Below are 27558 nucleotides of genomic sequence, written 5' to 3'. Positions count from 1 at the left end.
TTTGTTGTTGTTGGTTTGGGAAGTTTTTCTCTCCTCTTCAGGTCGAACAAGTAAAGCATGATTACTTTAGAATTTGAAAAATCCTACTTCCATTTCTCTTCTGGTTACATAAAATTAAAAACCAAACCCACTGCAGAGTTTAAAGACAGTGACGTTTGTACAGAGCTGTAACAGCTCACCGGTCTCTAGAGCAGGGCTTTATACTGGTGTTCCAGGACTGGAGTAACTTAAATTTAGTCAGCCTGGGGGGATCCTAGGCTCTGCTTACTACCCTGAGGCTTCAGCAGTGCTGGTACAGATGGGCAGGAGTTCCTTCTGCTTTTTGATTAGAATTGATATGGGAAAGACTGGCTACAATCCAAAGGCAAATATTATTTAATCTTTGTGATTTTTGATCTAGAAGTAAGAATCAGGTGCAATCAGTGTTTAATAGAAAATAGTTGCAATATTAACTGAATGTATTTGTGAGATAAAATACTTAGCCATTGGAACAAATTTAGGAATGCAGATTTTTTTACTTCTTCAGGTTTTATATTTTACTAAAGAATGTGATGCTAACAGCATCTTCAGGAAAATTCTTGTGGGTTTTGTTTTTCTTTGATTTTTCACTTTTGAAAGATACGTATTTTCAATTATATCAATAGAGACTTAAGATAACCATTTTTAGTACATACTTTGTGTCCTGAAGTATTTTCTGATTTGTGTCTTGAAAGTGAGAGAGACAGTAACTGTATTATATAGCCTGAAAAAAAAAAATTACTGTATACTGATAGTATTCAGGAAGATTTGTTTGTTTGTTTTAAGCAGACAGTTTAATCTGATCCTTCATTCTGGTTCTTGTTTTTAAAGTACCAAAGTATGCCGTGATACTTTTAATAGCTGTAATTCATAGACTTTTCTATTTTTTCTTTTCTTCACTAAATGATAAGTGATGGGTTCTCTAAAACACAGAAATTTCCATGGGTCATGCATTTACCTACCAAGTATGCAGCTGGACAGGAAATAGAGAAACTCTGCACTATATTTTGCTATAGTTTCACAAAATTAATGTTCCTCTATGTCTAATGCTTCATTCTCATAGTTTTCAATTGCTCTCTAAGTGTTGTTATTAGAAAAAGAATCCAAGTTCTTGTTGCAGATTCTTGCCTTCATTTTCTATATTAATAAGAGTAATTCCTTACAAACAGACCGACTTGTGCTTAACCTCCTCCCACTGGAAACACAACTTTTGAGTTGTCTCCAACATAAAGCTCAGGCAATTGTATACCACCTAAAGGGCTGAGATTTAGATTAGGGAAGTTGATCTGCAGCTAAACAAAATATTTACTATTTGTGGGGGTTTTTTTGCTAAGCAAAATCTAACTTAATTGCTGGCAGCTAATTTATTTGAGACTAGGAGGTGCAGGTGATCGGTCAGGTTTATTATTAATACTTTGAGCTGTATTTCTAAATGCTTTTTAAAATCAGTTAATAAAATGGAGCTTGCTTGCTGGAAACTGAATTAGTTTTCTCTAGTGGCTAATTTGAGCTGTGTGTTTATTGAGTGGTATTTTTTAGATGTGTTAATTTTTTTCTTTTTTTTTTCCCAGTGTAGTTGCAGACATCTTGGTTCTCGTTTTTGTTCAGAAAGCCAGAAATAGGAAGGAATGAAAAAAGCAAGCTGTTGGCAGGTTTATCACTGGGTGGTTTTTAGCATGTTCTGCCATTTTTTTGTCTCTTCATATCCCTCCTCTTTTAAATACAAATCAAGATGATCAAGATTTTCATGAGTTTTACTTTAATACTGGAATGTGTTATGAAAATGCACTTACACCTGTGGAGGGAATATGCTTCCTATAATAATTTGTATTTACGCGTTCCTTTAGAGAAGTTTATTTAATGTGCTGTCTACATAGAGATTTAATCTTTTTCCTTCATTTTAAAAATGTCTTATCATTATTTCTTCAGTAGACAATCAGCTACGATCCTTGCCTGCACAGAGGATTTAAAATCAACTGCAGATTGCTGAAGAATTGCACTTCAAGTGGTCTTGAGACAGGAGAAGCAGGTCTTCACTATAATGGAAGAGGCCAAGAGCTCAAAGAATGGAAATCATGACCCAAGGAAGTCTGTCCGTCTTGTCTGTGAGGAAGGCAAAACAGTCAAAGTTACAATTAATCAAAATTATAAACATAATAGAAATGACAAATCTGTGAAGGATGTTGGGAGAAGTTCTCCAAGTGGGAATAGCAGCAAAAAAAGTAAACAAAATGATGTTTGTTCTGAAAAACAAGGAGAAAATAAACCATGCAAAGTAAATAGTTGTATTCCTGGAACTAAAGATATGGGATCAAACGTTCAGGATAGAAGTCATGGAAAAGCAAAAAAATTTTCTAGTGTATCATCAGCGATGGAAAATCTGAAACAGTCAAAAACCCAACCAGTGGGAGAAAACGCTCCAGGCTCCCATGTTTCAGGGAATGGGGTCAGTATGGAAAGCTTAACAGCTACTCAGAAAGGGAAACTGGTGCTGGAAAATCCAGTGGGAATTCATACTTTGAAGACTAGTGTTGATCAGGCTGGTGATCCTGGTAAGACTGCTGCAGCTCAAAGAAAAATGGAACATAAGCCTGATGACTTCAGTGAGTATTAGTTAAGACTGCCTTATTCCATTTTCTTCTGATGCAATTGCTGAAATGGGCTTTGAAATGTTTCTGTTCGTGTTATTTTTTTCACATGTACTAAGTTGCTGGTTGCATTTAGAGAGAACATAATGTTAATACAAGCATATTGCTCAGAGAACAAGAGATTATGATAATAGCTGTCCTTTTTTCTTATGCCTAAGACCTGAACATCTTTGTAAGCTACTTAGTGTGTGTGGGTTTTAGGCAATTTTGTGACTGTAGTGTCTTATGAAGGGGGAACCCTTCCTAATATCATTGCCACTTAGGGAAATGCCAGTTATTACTGCTTTTCAGAAGGAGCAGGGCAAGATGGGCAAAAAAAGTTCTTATTATAGGTAGAGGGGAAATATTTACTTTTTTTCTGTGACTGTCGTGCTCTTTTTGTTACTAAAATGTTTAGAATAGGCTTTGGCAGGTGGCTTTTTGATTTAGGGAGCTCTGGAATACGTATCATCCACCAATGATTACCCTTATGAGTGTGCAATTCTTACGCATATTTTTCAATGTCAAAGTTAAATATATTGATCAAGCTTTGTCTCACCAGGTTAATCCCATAGCTCAGGATTTATCACACTTCTTTAGAACGCATTTTTTTCTTTAATAAAAATTCTGTTTTAGGATGCCAGCCAGTGTAGACCTTGTGTTTGAAGTATTTCCCACAGCTATAGCAGTTGCTTGTATGGAAATACAAGGAAAATAATAACGTGTGTATTTTTTTAGCCGTCTTAATAGTGTTTAACAGGAAAAACAAGTTCAAGTGGCAGCATCCTGTGATCAGTCAGCTCTTTGTAGACCACCATTATGTACTGTGGGGACCATCTGTCACTGAAAAACCAGGACTTGAAAACTTACTCAGCTTTGATTCCCTGCAAGTCGGGGGGCACAGATCTCATTTGAAAGGAAAGAATAAGGAAAAGAAAAAACAAAGCACAAATAACTCTCATTTTTGCTTGTGTAAAAGCAACTGGAATCATTTGCTGTGGATGTTTGTACAGATGAGTGGCCTGTGACCAATCCATAGGCATCTGGAGGAACTGGCCCTGTGGCACTGGGCTGTGTTTGGGAGCAGCAGCGTTGCAGAGCTCAGTGGCTGCTGCCTGTGGGCAAGAGGTGTCACAGAGCGTTCAGGTGTGACTCCAGCAGCTTCCAGGCTGAGGGCTGCCATTGCCTGGTGACTGGCTCTGTAAGATCATTTGGGTGAATGTCTTTGAGGCAGTTCTCTGATTTAGTTCCTTAACAAAATATGTTGTGTACAATAATTTTATGCCTAATATTTATTGTTTCTGTTACAGTAGGGCATCAGGATCTTGTTTACTTTGTTCTGCATGACAAAATCCTTTCTTGTCTTGAAGAGTTTAAGAGACTGTTAATTTGACTGAAACACAAAATTAATATTCTCTTTTTTTTGTCTTTTTGATAGCACTCTGAGTAGCAGACTAGTCTCTGAAGTCTTCTTAAAATACTGGTTAATTACAGGAACGATTTTAATGTTTAAGGTGATCTTGGCCAGTCTTGGACAAAAAACTGGAATGTAGTTCTAATTTGTGTCTGGCTCTTAACTGCTCTGTACTCTAATTCTCACTTTTCCTCTCCTTGAATTACTCTGAAGGAAGTAACTGTTTCTTGCTTTAGGTAAAATAAAGAATTCTGAATCGACAAAAGAACATACATTGGAAGCAGATTATTTAGAAAACACTGGTGTTATTGATGAATCTAATCTGACAGTTGAACAGCAACTAGGATTGAAACAAGCTGAAGAACGTCTGGAAAGAGATTATATCTCCCGACTTGAAAAAGTAGGTTGGGTTATTTATCAGATAAAAAAGAAAATGTGTGTCCTCTTTCATTACCATCACCATATTTCTGGTTGGGTGGTGTTTCTACTACACCCTGCTGCTTCTGTTTCTTTCTTCTTAATAATGAGTCACTTTCTGATCTAAGATATTGTCTCCAGTAGTTAGTTGACTAGTTGTTCATAGTGGCAGATGATACGGATTAGAAACTTAGTGTTCCTTTTGTGGCACATGTAGCCTTTGCAGAGCAGTATTTTTTAATTTTCTAGATCTGAAGGGTTACAGTTCCAGGACTTAAAGAAGATTTTATCTTTTAAGATTTAAGTCTGGTTCCCTGGAAACTCAGAATGCAGGATTGAAAAGAATATTGAGCTTTCTTTAGTATATTACCTCTCACCAGTCCCAGTCCCTATATTGAAGATAACTGCTTAAAAATGTTCACCTAAATTGTTCTTAATATTATCTCTAGTGAAACAAATGTTGATGTCAGTGTAGGTAGCCCAGAAGTTTTTGTTACTGTCTAATGCAAGTGTCTCTTTTAGCATTTTAATCCCTCATATGCTGTCCTAGGAAAATAACCAAAAGTTTATTAGTTCTTTTTCACACCATTCTGCATATGGGAAAATCATTCCCATTCCTGCAGTCAAACTGTCTTTAGGCTCTCTTTGTTAATTGTTCTTGGGGGATTTTAGTTCCTGGTTTGTTCTTGTTGCTTTTCTCTAGACACCCATCATGTAACTGGTGTTCAAAATTGGAGATGCAGTTTCAGCTGAAGTCTTACATATGAAGAGGAAAGCTGACTTCATCTATCTGAAATATGGCATTTTTGTTTAGGATCTCTGCTTTTATAGCAGCAGTAGGATGTTGGTGTATAGTTGGTCCAGCAATGATCCCTATAGCCTTTCCTTAAGAATTGCTCCATCAGGTGTTCTCAGCCCTATATGTTTTGCAGTTGGTAATACCTAAGGAGGAATGATACTTTGCTGTGGTATTATTTGATTGGAGCTTATTTAGTCCATTTCTCTGTTTATGATCACTGAATTTTTGTCATTTTACATCTTCTGTATCCTCTTCCAAGTTAATATATTTTACATTTATAGTCAGCGCACCTTCTGTTGCATTTCCTAACTCTTCAACAAAAGTGTGGATATTTCTGACCCCACAAGGACCCCTGCTGAAGAATACTTGGCACATGCTTTTAGGTATGAGTGCTCTGAGGACAGTTCTCTCAGCAGTTTTGCTCCCACCTTATTTTTCTTTATTTAGATGGTGTTCATGGTCTCCTTTTGAGACTGATACTATGACAAGTGGCAAAAACTTCGTAAAATTCAAATACAGCGTCTGCTGCTGCTTCTTCAAGAGCTATGACTTATCTTTAAAACAGCAACCCTAAGACTGGGTTAGTGCAATTTGTTTGTAGCAGATCAGGTTGTCACTTAGGACCTGTTTTTTCCCTATGTGCTTATTAATAATTTATTACAGTATTTTTCTGAATGCTAGTTCTGACTGGTCTCTAAAACCTTGGCTCGCCTTATTTAGCCCTTTAAAGATGTTCTTAAGTTTCTCTCTCCTAATGATCTGGAACCTTCCCATTCTCTGTGAGCTCTTTAAAATACAACTGGCTCTTTTATAGATCAGCTCTTTTAATATCCAAGGACAAATTTCACGAGACCTGGCTTATTTGGATGCATCTGACTTACCCAAGTAGTAGTCTGTAACTTTTTGTCTTCCTATTTTGAGCTTTTGCCCTTTTCGTTGGAGTTAAACATAATTAGATGATTTAAAAAGTCTTCACAATAAAGGCAAAATAAAACTTATTACATGATTCAGCCTTCCTGGCAACATCTATTGACATAATACTGCAGATCAATATTGTAAAGAAATACAAAATTTTTTCCAAAATATTTCTATTGCTGATACTAATTTTTTTATAAAAGAGTGGTAAAATATTTTTTATCTACTTCAGTCATCAGACATCAAATACTTGACTCATCCCAGGTAGCCAGGTGTAACTGTCTGTAAGTCGTTTTCCAAATGGATGTTTTATTTCATCTTACTAGGTACCTGTCTTAGAGAAAATAGGGATAAAGAGAATTAGTAATTAAAGTGTAATGAATTTGGTAATTAAAACAGTATTTTAAATTGACATTTACTCTGGAGTAGGAGAGTATTAGACTCGGTTTTTTCCAAAAGCAAAAGATCAAACTCAGTAAGTGGAATAACTTGCCCAAATTTTAACAGTGGTTTAGGTCTCCATATGGTAAGTCAAATTTGTTTAACTGATCTGTGGTCTACCTTAACGTCTTAAAATGGTGATCATTCATTGTTGTGTCACTGTTTAAACATCTGGGGTTTTCAGTGTACTTTTTGGTTTTAGTAAATATAGATGTATTAGAATTAGGATGAAAATGTTAAAGTAGGTTTTTTTCTCTCCCAGTTATAACTGAAAAGTTACTGGAAAAGTGCTAACAAGTCTGGAGAAAAGCTAAAGTGGTTTTTTGGAACCCTTTTATCTCTGCAGTGAGCTTATCACAACGTTCCCAATCTCTGTAGCTGTGATCTGTTGGAACAAGAAAATACAGTTGCAGGATGAGACAGATAAAGTGGAGTATTTGGGAACAACCCCTGCTCTTTGCAGAGTTGGTCCTTTCTGTCTTTTGGTCCAGTAGATCTTAATGATTTCCTGACTGAATAAACTCCATGGTATTCTCTCTGGAACCCTGGGAAAAATGATTTCCCTTCTTCCCCATCATCTCTGGAGGCTTGGCTGCTTCTTGCAGACGTGGGATCTCCCAGGTGGCCACTCTCCATTTGTTTACTCCGTCTCTCCCAGCCTGTCTGTACAAAAAGGTGCTTGCTCTGCATATTTGTCCAATTCTGAGCATCCCAGAGTATTCATCAAAGTGGGATAGCATCAGCCCTTGTCAGAGGATCCCACCTTGGCCAGAGCACAGTGATTAGGAAGTGCCCTGTTTTCCCAGGCTGCCCAGCCACACCCTTTTCAACAGGGCAGAGCTGCAGCCCTTGCTCAGCACGCTGGGGTGAGGCCAGACACCCTGTGTGACACAACAGCAGAGCTGGACGTGGCTGAGTTGGTGTCATTTCCTCATCAGAGAAAGGTGGGCTGAGATTTATCCAGTTATTAAAAGCTTCCCTGACAAGGGAATGGCTTACTCGCCTTTAGGTCAGCCTTAAGAAGCATAAACTCTTCAGCCATAATCTTACCTCACTAAATTTACTGAGAAATGTAATATTCAAGTCATCTCACTTCCTTCCTTCGCTCTCCCCTCTAGTCATACAGGTAGAAATCCATTTCTGCTTGTTTTTTGAAGATTGCTTAATGGTTACAAAGCACCTTGACATTAAAAGTGTTATGTAATAGTTAAATACAGTTTATTAATCAAAGAATTGAGCTTTTCAGGCACCACTGGTGGGAACATTTGTTTTAATCTATGGCCATTTTTCCTCAGCGCTCCCCAGAATACACCAACTGTCAGTATCTATGCAAGCTCTGCTTAGTCCACATTGAAAATATCCAGGGAGCTCACAAACACATTAAGGAAAAACGTCATAAGAAAAATATAATGGTAAGTTAACAAAATTATGGCTATTTTTTTCTTTCTTTTCCTTCTCTGTTTTTTAGGTTTTTTTCTTTATTAAAACAATTTTTTTTTTTTTGTTACGTGGTTTGTTTTCTTTGGTCATGTTCATTTAGGTGAAAGTTTGTTTGCTGAGCAGAGATCCACAAATTTCTATTTTCTGTTTGAGAGGAAGGGCTTGATGATTTTTTTGTCCAGGCAGAGAGGAAATGACATTTTTGGTCATTGCTTCTGAACTAGTGTCTCTGAGTAGTGAGCAGTTCATCATACTTTTAGTAACAGAATGCAAGGTAACTTAGGTGAGAAATGTATATAAATATATTTAGTTTTTCTATTTTCTGAAAATAATGTTGTTGGTAGCAAGACCTCCAGGGACTGGAGGTGGGGTTGGGGATATTGGTTTTTTGGGGTTTTTTTGGTTTTTTTAAATTTATCTGCCATGTGAAGTTTAGAAGAGTTATAGGAGGGAAGGATTCAGTTCACTCATCATCACCCTGGGTTTATTAATGGGTTTAATATGAGATACAGTTCTAAGGCTTACAAAGAGAAAACCAGTTCCCTTACCAGATACCACGCTGCTATGGTTTGCTTTAAAGAACTGTTACATGCAAGAAATCCTATAAAAGGTGCACAGATTTTCTTGCCAGCCCATTTTTGTAAATGCTGATGAAGAGCTACAGATTCTCCAGTATGTTGGATTTTGTGATTTAGATGGTTAAAATTACTCCTTCTATAACCATTCCCCAAAATTCAGTCAAATTACTTTCTCATGTTTTCATGTATTTCTTGCCATACTTCTGTTTTTCATTAATGCTCTAATTCTAAAATATGTGCAAGTCATCACCTGGAAGACTCTAAATGCTGTAAATCCATTAAATCTCAGAAAGTAACGTTTTTACATTATGGTCAGTGATATTTGTAAAGGATTCTGGTTCTCTTACTGTTTCCTAAATTGCATCATGCTTAAAAAACTGAGCCAGCCCTGTGATTGATCTATAAACACTTTCTTACCATGCTTTTCATCTGGGCATGAAGATGAGAATTGAGCAATGAGATTTTTTTAGCACTGAATGGAATTCTGGAGGACAGGGAGCAGTTTCACTTTTTAACACTTACCCCAGATAGCTTTATATTGTGTGCAACAATATGGTGATACCTACGTAACTGTCTAAATGTTACTTCGTGAGATGCTCCTATTTACAGCTCTAAGAGATACATGACAATCAAGTAATCTTAGCAGCATCTTTGGCTTCCAGACTCATGAAAAATCTTAAAGCAGTGACATAAAAAAATCCCATAGCCCTTTAAAAATGCTCCTATTCTTTCTTACACTAAATTTGTTCAGATAAGAACAGAAGAGTTGAGAGACGCAGCCTAGAACTAACTAGACAAACATTTTCATTCTGTACTGTGTTTTCTTAGTGCGTAAATATTTTATGGTTATTATTTATTTCAGTCATATCTTTCATGTAGTTGATGAATTCATGAAACAAGGGGTTGTTGTACTTAGTCCCAAATGACTTGAGTCCCAAATGACTTGATGCATCTGACATGTTCTTGCTGTTGGATTGGGTGCACTAAATCCAGTACTTTCTGGCACCAGCTGTTTAAGCAGTAATGGGACTCAACTTATAAAATTCCCTTGGAGCTAGGAATACTTTTTCTGCCTCTGATATCTTTCCTTCAAGTACAATCCATTCTGAAAAAAATCCATGTGACTTTTCCAGCTCAGTTACTTTCATTATGTAGGAACAATTACAGCTTTTTATTTTCTTGGATGAATTCTGCTTCAGAACTGTCAGAAACTGTGGTTCAGGAATGGAATACAGAAGATTTCCTCCCCAGTTTCCAGCTGTGAAACAGCATTCTCTGTTTTAAACACTGAGCATCTGCTGTTATTCCTGAGAGCCACACTACTGTGTTTGCCAGTTAAGCCAGGCAGAGTTCCTGCCTTTGGAAGTGTTTGGTCAGGACACCATGTAAATAGAATAACACAAACAGCAAACAATGTGTTCCAATGTCATACAGCAGTAAGAGACAAGCTTTTTCTCTTAAAATACTGGTTTTTACTTATATCATCCACCAATTATTCAGGAAAAGCAAGAAGAAAATGAGCTGCGAGCGCTCCCACCACCCTCATCTGCACAGTTGGCTGCTCTGAGTTTCACACTCATTGAGGCAGCAAATGAACAAGGCATCTCAGATGAGGACTTCAGAATTCGGCAAGAAATTGTAAACGAGATGGAGAAAATTATTCAACAGCCCTTACCAGGTATTCATAGTATTCTCCATTTGCTTTAGGTGAAAATTTTTCATTATTTTTACATCTATTTTTGATACCTTCATTAATGATGAATGAGTGCATTTGGGGTTAAATTATCTTAATATTATAAAATATTAATATATACAGACTTTTTAATACAGGCTGGCAGTTGATTTTAAAAGAATTAACAAATGTACAAAAAGAGGAAAACATGATTGTGGTTATTTGTCCTTCTTTCTGATGTGTTTATTGATCCTCTTTAAAGTGGTGGGATAATATAACAAGAAGGATAATATTTGGCATTTGCTTCTTTGCACTGATTTCCCCTCATCTCCTATAGTTAGTACACTGGGAGTTTGAAATCAGATTTTTGGAGCTGCAGTGATGTTGGCTTTGTGCTAACAGTGGTTTGGTGTTCAGTACATCCGAACAGAAGAAAATACTAATCTCATTGCCAAAAAAAGATTTCAAATTTTTAATTTAATCTATCTTGAAATGGGTATTGTTCTGTCTGTCCTTTTGATTAAGAAATACCTTTTTTTTCCCTTTGCACTATAAAAATACAGCAGTAAGAAAGATTTTGTTATCTGCATGATGATCAGCTTTAGTTTTAGGTGCTCTATGAAATATATGCTTAAGCATTAGGTGCTGAAAAGAACAGGGGTTTGTAGGGTGGAGGTTTGCTAATCTGTTTGCTCTATAATAAGTGGTTCCTAGTGCAAACTTCTGTTCTGGCACTCTAGTGAGTTTTCCACTGATAGTGGGAAGCATAAGACAAAGCTTTTTCACATAACATTTTTACGTAAATACTCAGGGAAATTATTGTTACTTGTCTGGCTTACTTGTTTGGACTGATGAGCTGCTGTGGAGGTGTAGGAGTAGTGGAAGGGGAATCTGTAATAGTAAATGACAGTTTGTTATTCTCCTTTTCAAAGGCAGCTATGTTTTAGTGAATGTGTTTTCCTGAGTTGTAAATTAGGAAAAATTTAATTAATGCACTGTGTAGAAAACATCTGATCTTCTGGTATGATTTTCTCTTGAGCTCACATTAGAACTATGCAAAAATTCTTACTACTATGAGAAGCCATTGGAAGAAATTGCAAATTATTAGCCATACAGACTTTCATTCTGAGAAGGATGGTTTCTAAGCAGTGAAAATAGGCTTGAAGCAATGTATGTGTAAGACCTATTTTCTCTTTTGAGAGTAATTTTGTTGATTTCTGATGGAATGAGTTTGGTCAGAACACACATAAAGGAAGATACACAAGAAAAACCCTCTTTGCTGTGAGGCTGGTTGAACACTGGCACAGGTTGCCTGGGGAGATTGTGGACTCTCCATCTTTGTTGATTGTGAAAACCCAGCTGGACGCAGTCTGAGCAATCCGCATTAGGTGACCCTGCTTGAGCAGGGTGGTGGTTTTGGGAAGGATTGAGAACACTCTCATTTTTCAGCTGATTTATATGTGGGAGACCCTAATATCTATTACAGGAAGGTTTTCATCTGCAAAAATTATATCATGAATTGGGATAAATTACGGAATGGAATGGCATTTCTCATTATTGCTGAGTAGGTGCTTCCTAGTTAGTTTAGATCAGTTCTGCACCTTTGCAGATAACTGTATTAACTAAAATGCTGAACGAACACTGAACTCCATGCCTTGGATTGTATTGAAGTTATGTTTTATGTGCGTGTTTTGTAATGAACTGTGTGTTGGAACTTGCTGATGAAATCAACAGATTGGTGCCTCATACAAAAGTCTGTGAGGCAACAAAGAATTTTATAATTGGCTAAGTGCTGCAGTAAAATCAAGCTGTAGTTAACAAAAGCTGTTATATAAAATCCTAAACTGAGATGGTGACAGTTATTGTTACTTCATGTTTAATTTTATATTAAAAACAAACAGAACTAAAGCTGCACTGCAAAAATCTTCAAAACGGCTTGGAAAATGTCAGGCATTTGGTGGTTACAGTATTTGAATTATTTGTTTTCCTTTGATGCTATGCTATGGAAATGCCTACCCTTCACAGGAATGAGAAAGGGGTTCAATGTTCATTAATCTGAGAGTGCCACTTGTGAGATGCAGTATCTAAAGCGAGGTATGTGTCATCCACTAAAGAAAAATTTATTTACTAGCTGTTAAATAATTATGTTTCTCTTTCTCCAGACTGTTCCCTGAGGATGTATGGCTCCTGTTTAACTAGATTTGCTTTTAAGACCAGCGATGTTAACATTGATATCAAATTCCCCCCAAAGGTGTGTAGATATTATCTTGTATTAACTAAGACTGTTTTTTAAATCAAGGCCATCCACATTTATTTCTATTCCATTGACTTCATCTTCCCTTGGGGCACGTGGTGTTAGAATAGCACAGAGTATCTAATCTTTGATTTGATGTCAGCTGTGCTACGGAGGAAGTTTTCATTGCTCTTTAAATAACTTTAATTCTTGGGTAATTTTTTTTGTTTCGTTTGGACAATTTTATGCTAGATTTTTCTAAATTGTTTTTGAGTAAGCACTGAAGCAATATGAAAATAATTGGCTCTGGGTAAGTGTGCTTCCATGTGTTCATGATTCAGACTTGAAACGCTTGAAGGTGTTGACTCCCCTCCTTTTAAAGTTGGGGCTGAAAGTGACATTTTTTCCTTTTATGGTTTAGTCACTTTCAAGGTGATATCATATCCCAATTTATAGTTTATGGTATGAAATTCTTGCAGAGCATTATAATTTACCTTTAGATAATGAAGTTGGTTCATGTTTAGTGTGTGATATTAGTAGCACATTCTTGATAGACAGCTGTTGCACTTGCACATGTTTTAAAGTGATAACCTTTAAAACCCTTGGGAAAGTCCTGACATTACATTCTTTATTGCCCTCCATTTCTAGTAGTATACGTTGGCATTAAATAGTTGAATATATGGCAAGTCTTTTTATTTACCCTTATGGAGTCTGTTAATGTGGAACTAGAACAGAAATGTTGGCTAAAAAAGCTGTAGGCTAAAAGAAAGCTGCCTGTTAGGTTCACTGATACCTGTTTTCTTGGTGTAGACAGGTACAGTTAACTTTTTCATTAATACTGACATGTGATTTCACTTTTTTGAAGGACACAGAGTTACTAGTTGTGCAGCCCAAGTAGTTTTAAATGAAATGTAAACTAAAATATTAGTCTCAATAATGTAACGTGCTCTAATTCTGTCATTGTAGATGAGTCAACCAGATGTTCTGATCCAGGTGCTTGAGATCTTGAAGAACAGTGGTGAGTTTTAGTTGCATCTTATTTCTATTTAACATTCTATCTGCTGCTTAGTTGTTTTTATGCTCAATTTTTCTGTAAACTTGGAAAAATGGATTAGTTTTCAACCAAGATATCTAAGCTGTTTTTATGAATGTGATTTTTATGAACACCAGTGCTTGTGTGAATGAGGGATGAGAAACTGCAGCAATAGAATGGCAGCCTCATTAGTCCAGATTGCTCTGGCGTCTGACACTACTGCCCCAACTTCTGGCAAAAATGTTTAACCTTTCTGTAGGGGGAATTCTAAGCAGTAGACTCAAAAGCTGCTTTCTACTTGCATATGGACATGAGTGAGAGCTATTCCAAGACTCCTAAAACTTGTTACCTCGATGTTCTGTCAGGAGCTCAGCCTGGCTGTCTAATACTGGTGGTGAGCATCAAAATTAACCAGAAAATATTGATACTGGTTGACTATGCAGCACTTAATTTGAGTTGTTCTGAAAAATCATGGTATAAATACAATAATTTTAAAGACAGAATTGGGAAAACTGTAAAAAACTTTGAAACAGAATGTGGTTTTTTTTTTCCTCGTTGCTTAGCTGTCTACTCAGATGTGGAGTCAGATTTCCATGCCAAAGTTCCTGTTGTCTTTTGCAAAGATGTGAAAAGGTATGTGTGACTGAAAAAGATTTTTAATGAGCTACTATGCTTGTCCATTGCAGCTGCCTGCCTACACTCCTGACAAGAAGTATTACTGTAACACTCAGCTAACATTTGTATTAAAAGGAAACTGCTCTTACACAGAAATATAATCTAGAAAGAAAGCTGATTTTTTTTTGTGTGTGTATGTGCTATACAGAACTCACTGGTTGTTGGAGTCTGAAAAAGTTCTTTTAGTTAACTGGGGGAAAAGTGGAGTAGTTTTCAGTTATTTAATTTTTTTGCCAGCAGTTTAAGCCAAGGGTTTAAAAACATTTTATAAGGTACACATTGCCAGAAAGGACACATCATCTGACAGATTCAGTAAATTCTAAGAAGTAGCAACCTCCAAAATGGAACATGATTGCTTGACTGGCCAGAGGTATGGACTGAAACTCTGGGGAAGTAAACGCAAGAATGGGCTTGTCTTTTCCTGTGTTTGTAACAGAATAGAAAAAATTATTCTGAGAAGCTAAAGGAAAGTTTTTTGACAAGCTGTTCTGTGGGTTTACTGACTCTTAATATGCAGCAGGTCTGGAGTATTAATTAACTTACTTATTTGTTTAAGTGTTTGGAATGTAGATGATATACTTGGCAATTGAATTGTGTAAGATAACAAAATTAATGGCAGAACTTAGAGCAAATTCTTAACTCTGTTTTGTATTTTTGGCTATAATGAACTGCTGTAAGTTCTAAATGCAACTAATGATATAATAGTAAAGAAGATGTAATGATATTCTGTAGCTTTTGTTTAAAAAATGCAGGTTCTTACGTAGGGAGACACTGATGGATGTTTTTATTATGGTGGGTGTGATGCCCCACCTTGCTCCTGCCCCCAGCATCATCTGTATCACAAAGTGATAATTCTTTATCTGTTCTGCCTTTGTGATTGCAGTGGTTTGACATGTAAAGTAAGTGCTAGGAATGATGTGGCTTGCCTTACGACTGACCTGCTGGCTGCACTTGGTAAACTGGAGCCCGTCCTGATTCCCTTGGTGTTGGCTTTCCGCTACTGGGCTAGAGTAAGTTATTTAATTATCCCCAATACTTCGTTTTAAGCACTGTGTATAATGTGGTGTATGATAAATCATGAATATGTTTGTAGAAAAGATTTCATGCCACTACTTCACCCCACCTCCATACATGAGATGCCACTCCACATTTTGGAGTTGACTGAAATTCTAGACAGAAGCATAAATATGTTCCACAATCACAAAATGTGGTGAAACTGAAAAGAATAATATATGGTAAGATAGTATTCCTTAAGGCACTGTATGAATTGCTACAGTTTGTATTTTGTCTGTATGTGGCGTGGCATGATCACTGCAGTTTCTGAGATACAGCATTTTCTGTTCCACTCTAGTAATGTTTCTCACATTTCTTTAGTACTTGTCCTTTTATAATAGATTGTAAACTAAAATTCTGGTGTTACATCAGAAAAGTGATTATTTCTTCTCTTACAGCTCTGTCACATTGACTGTCAGGCTGAAGGTGGGATTCCCTCATATTCCTTTGCCTTAATGGTGATATTTTTTCTTCAACAAAGAAAACCACGTATTTTACCGTCCTATTTGGGCAATTGGGTAAGTGCTTTGGTAATACAGTAACCTTATTGTTCAAAATTGTTGGCATTATTTCTGTGTTCTGCCACCTCATAAAAATGCAAAATTCGATTGCCAAAGAAAATGATAAATAAAATGCATTAGTAGTTAATCCTCACACAGATGATGCTTGGTGATTCTGAAGACTTTTTTAAAAGGTGCTTGTAGTAGGCTGTATAGTTGTTTCATCTGTGTTTTGGAGAAAAGGCAATTATTTTCTTCTTTATTTCTCTGAGTGTCTGTCTCTGACATCTGTTAATCTTGAGGAGTATGAATACCACAGTAGTAAGTGTCACATTTGCCGAAAATTTGTGGTTGTGTGTATTACATACAGTCTTGTTTCAGAGCCACTTTAATTGTTGTTAGATTGAAGGCTTTGATTCGAAGAGGCCAGATGACCACCAGCTGAAGGGGGTGGAAGATGAAGAATTTGTACGGTGGGAGTACAAACCACCCACAAATGGTGCAGCAAAAAACTCCATTGGAGCAGAAAGCAAAGCTAAAGTTGAGCAACAAAAAGGTGGTGGCAAGAAGGCAACAAGCTCAGAAGTGGACAACCAAAGCAATGCAAAAGAGAAACATGGGATTGTAAGTCATGGCTTTGTTTCATTGAGAACCATTCACTATCTCTCACCCCAATTTTTTTATTTTTAAACATTGATGCTGGATGGAACCAGGACAAAAAATGGAGGAATATTCATTTCTTATTGCAGTTGAGCATTCTTGTCCGTGTTTTTCAGTCTCTCTTGGCATTCAAAACCCCTCACCAAGTTTCACTGGGGCAACTGTGGTTGGAACTTTTGAAGTTTTACACACTGGAATTTGCTTTGGAGGAATATGTCATCAGCATACGGGTACAAGAGCTCTTAACCAGAGAGAATAAAAACTGGCCGAAGAGGCGAATAGCCATTGAAGGTAGGCTGATCCCTTCCCAGTTCTGTAGTCATCCTGCATTAGCATCTTTATTTGCTTAACTTACAAATCTGTTACAAGAATCTGGACAATAAGTTTTTTAAATATATATTTTGTCAGCTATTTAATCTCTTTAAAGACAAGTTTTCTCTGTCTAAAAAGCAGGGAAAGTCACTGAGTTACAGAGCAATGTATGGCATTCTGAATTGGCCTTAAGAATAGAGAAACTGGGTTTTTGAGGAAGGCTAAGAAACCATGTAAGGTGATATTTTATAAAAGCATGAATAATGACTTTTGAACACTTTCTAGAGATGTTGCTGAAGTGGCTTATCTGTAACACTTGAGGCGATGGAGAGGACAAAGAGAATCATACAGACAGAGAATGAGGTACAGAGGTACATTGAAGGATGAGTCAATAAGGTACAAGAAGAGTGAGAAGGAAAAGTAAAACAGAAAAACAAGCAATGAATACTTGAGGCACAGGTTGAGTAGTGGGTCTTGAGATCACTCCTGTGACTTTAATTTCCTCTCCCAATTCTTTTCTTCAATCACTTTTAGCTAGAGTTCAGAAAAAGTAGGGAGGTGTTTATTCAACATGTGGGTTGTAAGATGGCAGGACAAATCATTGAGGAAGAAACGAGAAATAATTTCAAAAAACCAGATTGCATTCTGGTTCTGACATCTGCTATTGTTGGGCTATTTGTGTTGTTTGCTTTATGTTTTTTTTACTTTTCATTTTTGCCTTTTTTTTTTTTTTCAATGTTAAGTTTTGTAGCTGATATTATGAAGTAACAGAATCTCAGTTTGGTACTGTCTTCCAGGCAAACTTATAGCAACTATGCAGGAGCTCTTTTTGCTTGGAAAACATGTTTGATCTAGAAATCGTTAGGAAGGACTAAGAATGGATCCTGGTGAGATTGGTTCATACAATCCTTACATCCTTAATGTTACTCTTAGACAAATGAATTTCTGAAGGGAAATTAAAATCCTTCTTCAGTGGAGGAAAAAAGGTTCTGGCAGGCCTCTATTTATTTTGCCTTTGTATGTTTATTTTAATTTCTAGTTTAGAAATTGACCATAATATAATGGTGCAATATACCCATGGTTTTCTTTTTAAGTAACAGAATTTAGAATGGTTTATGATAGTCAGCCATTCATGGCTGTATGGGGGTATGTTTTGTATGGAAAAATTCTGAAAAAACTTGTGGGTCTTACATTCTCTAAGTATATCCAAATACAATTCTGGATTATAATATAAGAATCTCTTTTTAACTGCCATATAGTTACTTAGGGATTTCATCTGCTTTGTGAAATGCAGAAGTTAAAGATTACTAATTAAATTGTTCTTTTTCTTCCTAGATCCTTTTGCACTAAAGAGGAATGTTGCACGAAGTCTAAATAGCCAGATGGTATTTGAGTACATCCTGGAGCGATTTAGGACAGCATATAAATATTTTGCATGTCCACAAAGTAAAGATGGGATTAAATCCAAGCCAGATACCAAGAAAAAAGAAAAAGGGAAAATTAATAATAAGAAATCCACAAGATCTGAGGAGCCTGTAGCAAACTGTTGCCTTCCACAAGGGGAAAATGTTGTAGATAAACAAGATACAGGAAGCGGATGTAACATACCAGAGAATGAAGTTGAATGTAATAAAGTGGTAGAAGATGTAGCCAAAAGATGTACTTCCCACGACATGGACTCTTTGCTACTTTCAACATTGGACTCTAGCTATGATGAAGACAAAGAAGAAGCTTTACCCCTTATTTCTAATGAATGCTGTGAATTAAATGAAAAATCACCTAAAGAGAGGGATGATTTAGAAATTTCAGTGTGTCTACCTGAGGATGAGCTCAGCCACCACTGTAACTGCAGTGCACATCAACCTGATGACACAAATTCCAGTAATGAGTTTTCTGATGCTGAAAGTAGGCAGAGTTTGGTAACGGAGTCATCTCCGCAGACCAAGTGCACTGGCACCCCAGCTACCTCGCCCAGCTGCAAAGCAGTGCTGGAAACCCATGATCTCAAAGAGGAAGGCAGACTCTCAACAGAAGAAATGCATTATGTATTTGATAAGTTTATTTTTACTTCAGGAAAGGTAAGCAGTGCTGGTCGTGTATCACTGGGCCAATTACTTCTGAGTCACTAAACCTAAGGGCGGATGGATGGCGGGATTCTCCCGGTGATTGTTTCAGTCTGTGTTACGGGTGGTAGCTCTGGCCTTTGTAGAGTCCCTGTTATTCAGGGCTGGAAACATCACCATCCACGTTTGGATTAGATGGTCTGTTCCCCCATCTTATGCAAAGCTTTTTGATTTACACTCACAAAAAAATCCTGGGTGTTGTTTTTTTGGTTATTACTCCCCCTTCTCTCTTACTTTCTTGTAGAATTTCCAGGTGCTTTTAGGCACCGTGAGAACTAAATGCAGCTTGTTGAGAGGTTTTCTGCTCTTTGTAGAGGCTCTGTTGTTGTTCATATGTTAAATGTTCTTGGTTGCTTGGAAATCTGCTGAACTGTCTTAAAAGGAAAATTGCATTTATGCACTTTGGTTTCCCCAAAAAAGCCACCAACTATAGTATGCAGCATCTGCAAACGGGATGGACATTCCAAAAATGATTGCCCAGAGGATTTCAAGAAAATTGATCTAAAACCACTACCACCGATGACAGACAGATTTCGGGAAATACTCGATATAGTGTGTAAAAGATGTTTTGGTAAGTTCAAAAAGTGCTTGTACCCCACTGTATACTGTGATCTGTAACCTGGAAATATTAAATACTCTAGGGTTAAATTACTTATTTACAATTATTTCCAATTCAGTAGGAAGAAGCTCTTCCAGCTGCCCTACGCTACAAATGGCATATTATTATGCCATTAAAATATTTTAATTTTCAGATAATTCATGGTTGTGATACCTTATAACAGATTTCAGAAACTGATATTATGTATTTATCACTGTTTATAAAAAGCTACTGGTGTTCCCCAGGAACCAGGCTCTGGGCAAAACTAGTTTTTGTATTTGCCAAATTCTGTGGCATCTTTTGGGGGTGCTGTGGTGGGCTAACCTTGGCTGGATGCCAGGTGCCCACCAAGCCTCTCTGTGGTTGAAAAATTGGATGTCTTGAAATAAAATCCTGAAGATTTTAATGATATAAAAAGAAAACCACAGATTTTAGCAAAGCAAACATAACAAAAAAAACCTCATCTAATCTTTTAATTAGCTGAAAAAGATTTTTGAGGTGCTGAAGGTCACATCTAACTGTGTTTAAATTTGTTTTTACTTAGATGAATTATCCCCTCCTTTATCTGAGCAACAAAACAGAGAACAAATACTGGCAAGTTTGGAGAGATTTATTCGAAAAGAATATAATGGTATGTAACAGTAGGTAGTGATCCTTCAGAATGCTTTCTTCAGTCATGTTGTCGAGAGCATAAAAATGTGGCTTGTCTCATTTTATTCTCCTTGCTTGAAGCAGTGGCATCTCTTCCCTCCCTACGTAAAGCTGTCTTGCAGACTTTGACATTGGACAATCTCTTCATGCTGTTCCGTGGAAACATCCCTAGAGTGGAGGAAGAGCTGCCAGAGTAGCAATGCAAACACAGGACTGCTCCAGTCGGGCCAGAAAGAAAGTTTGGTTGGGTTTAGTGTTAGCTTTGGTCGTGGGCCAAGGACTTTTGTTGCCTAGTCACCAGTGCTTGAGTATCATAGAAATCTTATGAGTTTATCTTCACATCCCTTATATAAAACAAGCAGAAGTGTCTTACTACAGTGATGCAAGTCAAGGCACAGAGAGAGGTGCCTAGTGATTTTTCGTAGGTGGTGTAAAACAGTGCTAAAGCCAGGTGCCAAACCCAGGTCTCCTGAATTCCAGTCCATGGAAGGCCATTCTGCTGTAGCTGACCTGTCATCAAAGAATTAGGAATTCCAATCCATCCCCTGGCTGTGCCTCCACTTACTGGCAGCAGTTGAGAATTGAGACCTGTTACAAAGCCTTGAAAAACTTAAGGTTTCTGATTCTATTAAAGTTTAGGAAAAAAGCTGTGAATAAGTGTTAGGTCTATTTTCCTAGCATTGGTTTCAGTTGAACTGATAAATGTATTCTTTGCAGTTGGGAAGGAATTTGTTTTAACTACATAATTTTGCTTTCCAAGAATGAAAATACTTAGTAATATTGTGTTTCAAACAAAAATGTAAACACGGCAATTGGGAAAGAATGTTTCATAAAGTATTGTAAGCTTACTTGCTTGTGTCTTCTTGCAGAGTATGTTATGATTACAAAAACTCATTGACCAAATTTACCTGGTCACAGGAAAAATATGCAACCTAGGTGAACTCTGAATGCAACCAGAAGTATTACTTTGGTTACCCTAGGAGTAGCTCTGTCTTATCTGTGGGGTAAAGCTGTACTGGTGACTGCACATTGTTTTGATTTATGTAAAGCAGGAAAGTGCAGTTGCATACCACAAAATACTGCACCACATTTGGAGATGCCATGTAATGATTATAGTAACTGTAACATACCTCAGTTACAAAAAAAATTACATAAAATAAGACTTTATCCTGCCTTACTTTCTATAAATAATTTCTAAAGTATTGTGCTTCCTCCTTTGTCAAAGCTGAAGTCTTTGAAGTGACACTGTAAGCTCTCTCTTTAAGCTCATTTTTATGGGCACCTGCACATGACAGTTAAGCAATATTTCATACTAAGCACTTACCATTCAACTGTAAAAGAGTTTACCTTTTCCTTGTCTATTCTTTTGATCAGACAAAGCCAGGCTTTGCTTATTTGGCTCCTCAAAGAATGGATTTGGATTTCGGGACAGTGATCTAGATATCTGCATGACATTGGAAGGTCATGAAAATGCAGAGGTAAGAGTTCTGAAATTGATAAAATCTGCTATTGTAAACTCAAGGATTCTTTAAGATTTTTTAAATTCAGTTAAGATTTCTGTACACAGGAAAGGTCGGATTTGCTAGTTGCACATTGGCTTGTTGCATTCTGCACAACTGAAGGAAGATATTTTACTTTTGGTGCCTTACAGATACACAGTGTAATGTAGATGTCCACACAGAGCATATGAGTTCATGTAAATTCATGTGCTGGTTTAATGCTTGCTCCTTTTTGTACATAGACTTTTCATCTATGAAATACATGTGATAGTAGATGTGCTTGTTGGAATAGGATCTGCGTTTTAACATCTGAAGCTGTGATATTTGTTTTTCCTAGAAATTAAACTGCAAAGAAATAATAGAAGGTTTGGCAAAAGTTCTTAAGAAGCATCCAGGTAGGTGCTTTAAAGTATTATTTGTTTTGCAGTTAGATTTACTATAAATGTTGTTAATGGAAATGTTTTATGTACTAAAGTGTTGCTTCCCCAGGTTTGAGAAACATCTTGCCTATAACAACAGCCAAAGTGCCTATAGTAAAGTTTGAACACAGGCGGAGTGGCTTGGAAGGAGATATCAGTTTGTACAATACACTGGTAAGCATCTGTTTGTGTCTGCTCTTGTGTTCAAAGAAAGCTTTTTAATTCTTTCTCCCTTACCCAAATAACCATTTGACGGAATAGTTTCGAAATCAGAATGAAAATGCTTTTGTGTGTTTGTGTATTTCTTCTACATCATTTAAATTCAGTGGCCCACACCCTCAGCCCAACCCAGGTAGCTGTGTATGACCTGATGGCAGGGCAGGTTATAGTACAAAAAGTCTTGTTTTGGGGATGCTTCTGAAAAGCCACTAGTGCCACATCCACCATGGCCTGTTTGTCATCATGAATAGTACAGCTCATTCCAGCTTTCACCTGACACTGTGAAATTGCACAATTTCTTACATAATTGGCTCACCCTGTCACCAGTTTAATTTTTTTCCCCTTCTTCCAGGCACAGCATAACACAAGGATGCTGGCTACCTACGCAGCTATTGATCCTAGGGTGCAATATCTGGGCTACACAATGAAAGTTTTTGCAAAGGTAATATAAAAAGAAGGCACTTATTTGTACAATACACTGTTTCCTGCTGCAGCCACTGAGTTTGCCTTTTGCCAATACCAACTGGAGAGGAGACACTAGACTGCTGTTGATATGAAGTGCACTTTCTTAAGCTTACTGTGCTCCATCTGATAGTGTGTCAAAATCAGATCCTGGTACCTTCTGCTATCTGTTGAAAGATTTCTGTGTAAGAGGAAGCTGATGAAAGGAAAACTTTCCTTTTTTCTTCAATTTCAAACCAGCTGCAATTATGACAAACAAAAAGCCCCACCCAAGCCCCAAGCAAAATAGGAAAAAATGGTAACTGTAACGTGTAGGGGCGTGTGGATGTGCATGGGCTTCCCAAGTTTCCATATCTGGTACCAGCCCAGAGATTACTGTTGCTTTCTTCTGGCACACTTGCCTTGTTTTACTTAGTATAAAAGTCAGGAGTAGGTAGGTATGAGATGATGAATGAATGTCTGAGTCTCTGCTTGCTGTGCCTAGGACATACACTTGACTTTAAGAGTTTGAAAATGTCAAATCTCCTGCATCTTTTGTTACGATATTCTATCAAAGTGTTATACTATATAGCCTTTGGTAATTTGAAACATGGTGTTGCTTTTTATTCGAGCTGCAGTATTAAATACAGCACATCCAAAGAAAGCTTAGTGGAACTGGGGCAAATAAAAAATGGCTTGTAGAGAGTGCCTCATGCTACCAGATGTTCATGTAATAAAATACATCACGATGAATAAAATAACTTTGTGCCAGAATGGAATGGACATATTCATTATACTGTCACTGAGACTAGCAATGATTTTTTTCTTGATGTGGTCACAGTAGTGCGCAATACTGCCACGTCTCTTCTCTGTCCAGATTAAAAATGCCTTGTGTTGATAATAATGAATCTTACATTCTTTTGGTAGCATTGCATACTACTGTGTGTGTTCTAAAAATGTTACTGCAAAGATGAAATTTCCAAGTTGTGGGATATACACTCCTGAATGTATGTGTATGGAAGTGACTTTGTAGCTGTGCAAGTACTCTGTTTTTAAGCAAAATGCCTCCTCCTCTGTTTGCGTTGGCAGAAAACCCAGGAACAGCTGTCACTGCTGCTGCTAATGTGAAAGTAATTTGTGAATCCGTTTTTTCCAGCCCTAGGAGGTTAAAAATGCATTGCTTGATATGACACAGGCTCAAAGCACAGGATAGCTTAGAAGCAGGTGCTGTGGAGAGGTTATACTGTAATGAGATACTCAAGCATAGTAAGGTAATTCACTGATCAGAGTCATAGAAAGGCTTGGGTTGGAAGGGACCTTAGTCCCATCTAGTTCCAACTCCCTGACTTGCTCAGGGATGTTTGTTTTGCACAGTGTTGTGCAGGCTGCACCGTGGTTTAATTAGGTATGTGTATGTTTGCTAGCAAAATGCCACGTATGGCTGCATTGCCAGTACAACATGGAAATACTTCCTGTCAATGAATTATTTTTTAAAAAGGGGAGGGGGAACCAAAATAATAAGGAATCATAGAAACAGCTCTTGAAGCATGAGTTAAGGAAAATTAAATTTTATAGTATTGAGACCTGGGATTTATGTTTTGGGGGTTTTGATTTGGGGTTTTTTTTTCAGTTTGGCACATTATAAATTTTTTTTAAAGTATTTTGGCTATGAAAAGCTTTTCTGTTTTTATGTTAGACAAATTATGCTGTGGATTTGCCAGATGGCAGTTGACTCTTGGGTGCATTTATTTTTCAGGCTTCATAAAACAATTTTTAATTATGAGGTGAATGTATTTGCTGTTACTTATGGGGTTTCTGTTTGCTCTCTGACATAGCTGTTAGTCTTGAACAGTGAAATGTAAATTCAGCATTTTGTTTAAAATGTATTTTTTCAGCGCTGCGATATTGGTGATGCATCCCGTGGTAGTCTGTCTTCGTATGCCTATATTCTTATGGTTTTGTACTTTCTACAGCAGAGAAATCCACCAGTTATTCCAGTTCTTCAGGAGGTAGGTGTTCAGAAAATGAGGCTATGAAAATAGATGCACTTTTTCTTCAAGCCAAATATGAGAAGTCTGGGATTTTAGGATCAGGGGGATGAATAAAATATGGGGCCCTTCTAATCAGCAGGTTCTTAACTCCCTCTTGGTTTTAGTAGGTAAAACTTACCAAGAAAATTAGATCAAAACTGGGAGTCTGTTGGGCCTAAGTTCTGCTGTTACATTTACTTTAAGATTTTGGACTTATGATGATATTTATATGCTGAACAGGATAGAAAAAAATTGGCAGGTGGTATGGAGAGAAGGGAATTGTAATTATGAGACTGCACCAGATGCTCTTGAAATGTGAGTCCAGCTCTTCAGCCAGTTATTGTCAGAAGCATTTATTGCTCAACACTTTATCTGTAAGAGAAAAAGTTTATTTTATTATTTGATGACGGGAAAAAAAGATAATTGATGCTTTGGTACAACTTTAAAGATAATATTTTACATATGCCAGGAAGCTTTTTTAAGAAAATAATGTTCTGTACCCCCATTGTATGGATAGGGAGAATATAATTGTTCAGCTATCTGCCTCTTCCTGGATACATTCTGGAACTCCCAGGCACGTCTGAAAATTGTCCCTTTCTGCCTCTTTTGGTTTCTGTGTGCAAGAGGAAAGTTGGCTTAAACATTGCAGTTGAGACTCATAGACTTTCTTGCTGATACTTTAGTAGCAGTTGGGGAATTTTATTTAACTGCTACCTTGAGAGTGCATTTAAGTAACAACGGAATTTCCCCTTGGCTGTGCTAAAGTCAAAATGTAATAGAAATCGTATAAAGTCTCCTTAGAGAATCTGTGGGCAAGAGAGATGTTGGAATCTTGACAAGGTAATTCAGTCATGTTTTCTTAGTTGCAAAGAACAAGTAAAAATTAAATATCCAAATAATTTGAGAGGTACAGCAACAATGCAGAAAGACTTTCAGACTTTTTACCAATGGGAAATTCTGTCTGTATAAGAAGTAATTGTTAAAATCAAAGTATTTATATTTTTATATTATTTTTTTACCAAAAGAACTGCAAGTATTTTACAGTGACTTTGAATTAGAGCGGTAACTGTCACTCTCTATTCTGGCAGATATTTGATGGCAAACAGATTCCACAAAGAATGGTGGATGGATGGAATGCATTTTTCTTTGATGACATGGAAGAATTGGTAATCTTCTAATTCCAGAAGTGTCACTAAAACTTAAACCTTGCTTTTCAGGAAAAGTAATACATTAACAGTGTAATATATAAAAGATTGATTTTATTAATTAATTAAACTTCCATATCTGTAGTGTTGCCACTTCCCAAATGAGTCCTGTTTTGAGTTTCTGCTTTTGCTTGGTTTATTTTAAGTAATTTCTAAATAGCATAAATCAGGAAAAATACTTTTTATTCTTAAAAACAGTCCAGGTTTAGTCTTAACTGTAAAGATTTAACCTTACTTTAACCAGAAGAAACGGTTCATAATAGACAAACATAGTTAGAGAGGTATTTCAGGAGTGCTGCAGTAACTCTAGCTGAATAAATTGTCTTCAATTGCATGCAGAAGAAGCGTCTGCCTTCTCTTGGAAAGAACACTGAATCTCTTGGAGAGCTCTGGCTGGGGCTGCTGCGATTCTACACTGAGGAATTTGACTTCAAGGAATATGTGATCAGCATCCGGCAGAAGAAGCTGTTAACCACGTTTGAGAAGCAGTGGACATCCAAATGTATTGCCATCGAAGGTACTCCTCTGCTGAATTGGGTTTCCATTCATGAGGAGTAGGAAACTGTTGCTTGAGAGGCTGTTCTCTTTGCACAGGATCTTTATGTGAGGAAACTACAGTCAGTGTTTTTAAAAAACCAGTGTTTTAAAAAAACCATTGTTTACAAGTCCTCACAAGCTCACAAAATTGATGAGACTCATAGCTTTTACTAAATGTCAGTGAATTGTTCTTCTTGCTGTATTATGGTTAGTCACAGTTTTAAAACTTACAGCATTGCTTTGCTATAATCTACTCTGTGAATGCATTTAAAATGGAATTCTCTGCATTAAAACCAAAAATTCTGATGCAGCATATTTTTTCCAACTCTGATTTTTTTTTCTCCCTTCTTTGTGCAGATCCTTTTGACTTGAATCATAATTTGGGTGCTGGAGTCTCTAGGAAAAGTAAGCAATTAATGTCTGCTGATGGCTAATGTTTGCTGAGTTGTGCCTTTTCTGTTGTTTTCCAATAACTTTGTCTTTCTTCAATAGTGACCAACTTTATAATGAAGGCATTTATCAATGGGAGAAAGTTATTTGGTACCCCATTCTACCCAGCTGTTGGAAGAGAAGCTGTAAGTTCTCAGAGTTTTTAGTATGTTTTTAAATTTTCTTTGTCCACTGAGTTGATGCACCCAAGGCAAGTCTCTTGTATGTATTTATCGATTTGGTATGCACAATATGTGTAGTTATACTTTGTCTGCATTAAATGTACAGTTTAGTACTGGGCTCCTGCAATATAAAATTCAGAGGAGTGGTTGGATGGGTGATGAGTATTATTGGCAGGTTTGGGAAAAGTAAGTTTAATTTGTGTTTTGTTTTTTATAAAAACTCCCACTGTATGATGTTAAATATTGCAGAAAACTGCAAATTTGGCTGTAAAACTCAGAAACAGCTCTAGGAACTTTACTGGCTCTTCTTTACTAGCTGAAGAAAACAGATCCAAGAGATGCTACATTCTATTTATTTTTCCACTTGGCGGAGATAGTAAGGATTGCTGCTTAAGCAAGGAAAAGGATGATGATTGACTTTTTTTTTAACAGTTGACC

At 36.9% G+C, this 27558-nt stretch overlaps 1 protein-coding gene across 4 annotated transcripts in view; it reads left to right on the top strand.

The window, feature by feature from the left end:
• The window catches only part of TUT4 (terminal uridylyl transferase 4), a 44820-nt gene that overhangs the window by 6400 nt on the left and 10862 nt on the right, over positions 1-27558 (top strand). For 3 of the 4 annotated variants that reach the window (XM_032117318.1, XM_032117319.1, XM_032117316.1), the window contains exons 2-24: positions 1948-2621; positions 4296-4459; positions 7927-8043; positions 10150-10327; positions 12484-12572; positions 13521-13572; positions 14151-14220; positions 15146-15272; positions 15714-15833; positions 16218-16439; positions 16592-16766; positions 18123-18865; positions 19331-19481; positions 20053-20139; positions 21534-21637; positions 21996-22053; positions 22148-22251; positions 22649-22738; positions 24633-24746; positions 25856-25933; positions 26312-26489; positions 26867-26914; positions 27002-27084. In XM_032117318.1, coding sequence (XP_031973209.1) covers positions 2060-2621; positions 4296-4459; positions 7927-8043; positions 10150-10327; positions 12484-12572; positions 13521-13572; positions 14151-14220; positions 15146-15272; positions 15714-15833; positions 16218-16439; positions 16592-16766; positions 18123-18865; positions 19331-19481; positions 20053-20139; positions 21534-21637; positions 21996-22053; positions 22148-22251; positions 22649-22738; positions 24633-24746; positions 25856-25933; positions 26312-26489; positions 26867-26914; positions 27002-27084 — 3714 coding nt within the window. In that variant the 5' untranslated portion in view covers positions 1948-2059. The remainder of the gene's footprint in view (positions 1-1947; positions 2622-4295; positions 4460-7926; positions 8044-10149; positions 10328-12483; positions 12573-13520; positions 13573-14150; positions 14221-15145; positions 15273-15713; positions 15834-16217; positions 16440-16591; positions 16767-18122; positions 18866-19330; positions 19482-20052; positions 20140-21533; positions 21638-21995; positions 22054-22147; positions 22252-22648; positions 22739-24632; positions 24747-25855; positions 25934-26311; positions 26490-26866; positions 26915-27001; positions 27085-27558) is intronic. The other variant, XM_032117317.1, reaches the window with a different exon arrangement.

Source organism: Corvus moneduloides, chromosome 9 (genome assembly GCF_009650955.1).
Source record: "Corvus moneduloides isolate bCorMon1 chromosome 9, bCorMon1.pri, whole genome shotgun sequence".
In the NCBI taxonomy this organism is placed as follows: Eukaryota; Metazoa; Chordata; class Aves; order Passeriformes; family Corvidae; genus Corvus; species Corvus moneduloides.
The sequence above is the reverse complement of the archived record's forward strand: the minus strand, read 5'-3'. Positions and strand labels throughout refer to the sequence as shown.